Source organism: Chenopodium quinoa, unplaced genomic scaffold (genome assembly GCF_001683475.1).
Source record: "Chenopodium quinoa cultivar QQ74 unplaced genomic scaffold, ASM168347v1, whole genome shotgun sequence".
Classification (NCBI taxonomy): Eukaryota; Viridiplantae; Streptophyta; class Magnoliopsida; order Caryophyllales; family Amaranthaceae; genus Chenopodium; species Chenopodium quinoa.
Window position 1 is genome coordinate 4,462,154 of NW_018742345.1, and position 2,501 is coordinate 4,464,654.

A 2,501-nucleotide genomic window follows, 5' to 3' on the forward strand; every position below is an offset into this window, starting at 1 on the left:
GACCTTGTACAAGAATTTCAATCGAGGGGGAACATTCGGTCCTTGAGCTTGAGTTTGAGTACTAGGTTCTCAACCCTTAACCGGGGCTCCTTTCTACTCTTCCTTTTGTTCATTGTGGCCTCAAGCAATATAAACAACCAAACCAAAAGAGAATTCACTTTGAACTCAACCAATAATTATAACACAACCACAACAATCCGAGCCTTAACAATCTGCAAAAAGGTTAGTACCAACAACTAACCACACAAATATAGCTCCAAAAACAACTAGAATCAACAACAAAGCACTCAATCACAATACATTATGATAATAAGCAATTTTCATGAAAATAGTTGCATTATCATCAATACTAACACAAAATTGCTCAACTAAATTCCATGAAAATAGCTTTCAAATTAATAATGTTAACAACAGTGTTCCAAAATAACTAAATATCACACTAAAAACCAAAAAATCCTTAGCAGAGAAAATCAAAATCACATGAAACTCACTCAAGCTAAACCATGCTTAATAACTAAAAGTTTTGCATAAACAAGTGAAAATAAGCAATAAAGTAGCAAAATTTAGAGTTATACGACTTAGTAGAAGCTTGAACACCACTATGAACCCCCAAGAATACCACCTTCAACTAAGCTTGCACACCATAACAATGGAGGATTTTTGGGTATTTTGGAGAGAGAAAATGGGTAAATTTGTATGTAGAGTGAAAAATTTTGATGGATTTGAAGGAAAATCAATGGAATTTGTGAGAAATGGGTGAAATTGAAGGGTTAGGGTTTGAGTTTGTGAGGAGAGAGAAGAGAGCATGAAATGGGGCTTGCGAAAATATGAGGGTGAAATGGGGAAGAAGAACTTAAAACCCGATTTTCCTAGCTCTGCGCGCCTGCACAGGGGATCTGCGCGCCCGCATAGGGGTCGCGCACTAGGTCGCGCAGACTCACTGCCTCAAATCTCCAATTCAAAACAAAAGTGTGCAGGTTCTGACAGGGCTACGCGCCCGTATACCCTTCCTTGCGCGCCCGCACAGAGGTCGCGCACAGGGTCGCGCAAACCTTTTGTCTCCAAGCTGAAATTTCGAACAAAAGTGTACGGGTTCTGATAGGGTTGCGCGCCCGCACAACAGTCGCGCACAGGGTCGCGCAGAGCAAACTTCGATTTCTTTCTTCTCTCATCTTTGATATAGAAAAACCCTTTACTCCTTCATCATCGAAACACCTATCAACCAAAAGGGGAAAAATAAAATTCAAATTGAAAAAAGAAAGGGAAATCAGAATATATATAAGAAAAAATAGATAAGAGTTAGAAACTCGGGTTGCCTTCCAAGAAGCCTTCTTTATGAGGTCACTAGCTTGACCATGAGGAAAATTCTTCAAGGGGGAGGCTTGGGATCCAAAGGATCAGGCATTATACATTCGATGACACCAACTTCTTCCTTGCAAAAGTAATGCTTTAAACGATGACCATTAACCATAAACTTGTTGCCATCCGCATCTAACTCAAAGGAGCCATAAGGAGTAGTCTTCGATATCACAAAAGGGCCCGACCACTTGGACTTGAGTTTACCCGGAAACAAACGAAGCCTTGAGTTGAAAAGCAAAACCTTGTCTCCAACCTTAAAGCTCTTGTTTTGAATATGTTTGTCATGTCCCTTTTTGGTCTTCTCCTTATATAACCTTGAGCTCTCATAAGCATCATCTCTAAGCTCTTCAAGTTCATTGAGCTTAAGCAATCTCTTTTCATCGGCCAACGATAAATCCATATTGAGTTCTTTGTTGGCCCACCAAGCCTTGCATTATAACTCAACCGACAAGTGACAAGCCTTTCCGTAGACCAACCTATAGGGGGTCGTGCCGATTGGAGTCTTGTACGCCGTCCTAAGAGCCCATAGTGTGTCATCAAGTTTGAGAGACCAATCTTTCCTTGATTTGTTCACCATCCTTTCAAGAAGATTTTTGATTTCACGATTCGAGACCTCCACTTGTCCTTGAGTTTGAGGGTGGTAAGGTAATCCAACCTTGTGATGAACGCAATACCTCTTGAGAAGAGCTTCAAATTGCTTTTTGGCGAAATGGGAGCCTCCATCACTAATTAGCACCCTCGGAAACCCAAACCTAAGAAAAATGATCTTCTTTAGAAGCTTAAGCACAACCTTGTGATCGTTGGTAGGTGAGGGTATGGATTCAATCCATTTCGTCACATAATCAACCGCTACCAATATATATGGATTCCCACAAGAAGAAACGAAATTCCCTATAAAGTCCACTCCCCATACATAAAAGGGCTCAACTTCCAAGATATTTTGTTAAGGCATTTCATCTCTTTTGGTTATGCCACCACTCCTTTGACACCTATCACATTGTGAAACAAATTTCTGGGCATCCTTATGCATCGTTGGCCACCACAATAGAGATCGAGAGATTTTTGCCACCGTCTTATCAACACCCCCATGTCCTCCACATGGTAGTGAATTGAAATGCTCAAGAACTCCTTCGATTTCATGA

At 40.8% G+C, this 2,501-nt stretch overlaps 1 protein-coding gene across 1 annotated transcript; it reads right to left on the reverse strand.

Annotated features, from left to right (window-relative positions):
* Nucleotides 1-1,369: 1,369 nt before the first annotated feature.
* Nucleotides 1,370-1,759, reverse strand: LOC110694966. Its single transcript, XM_021872154.1, has one exon. It carries the CDS (start codon nucleotides 1,757-1,759, stop codon nucleotides 1,370-1,372), a length of 390 nt encoding a protein of 129 aa, XP_021727846.1.
* Nucleotides 1,760-2,501: the final 742 nt, after the last annotated feature.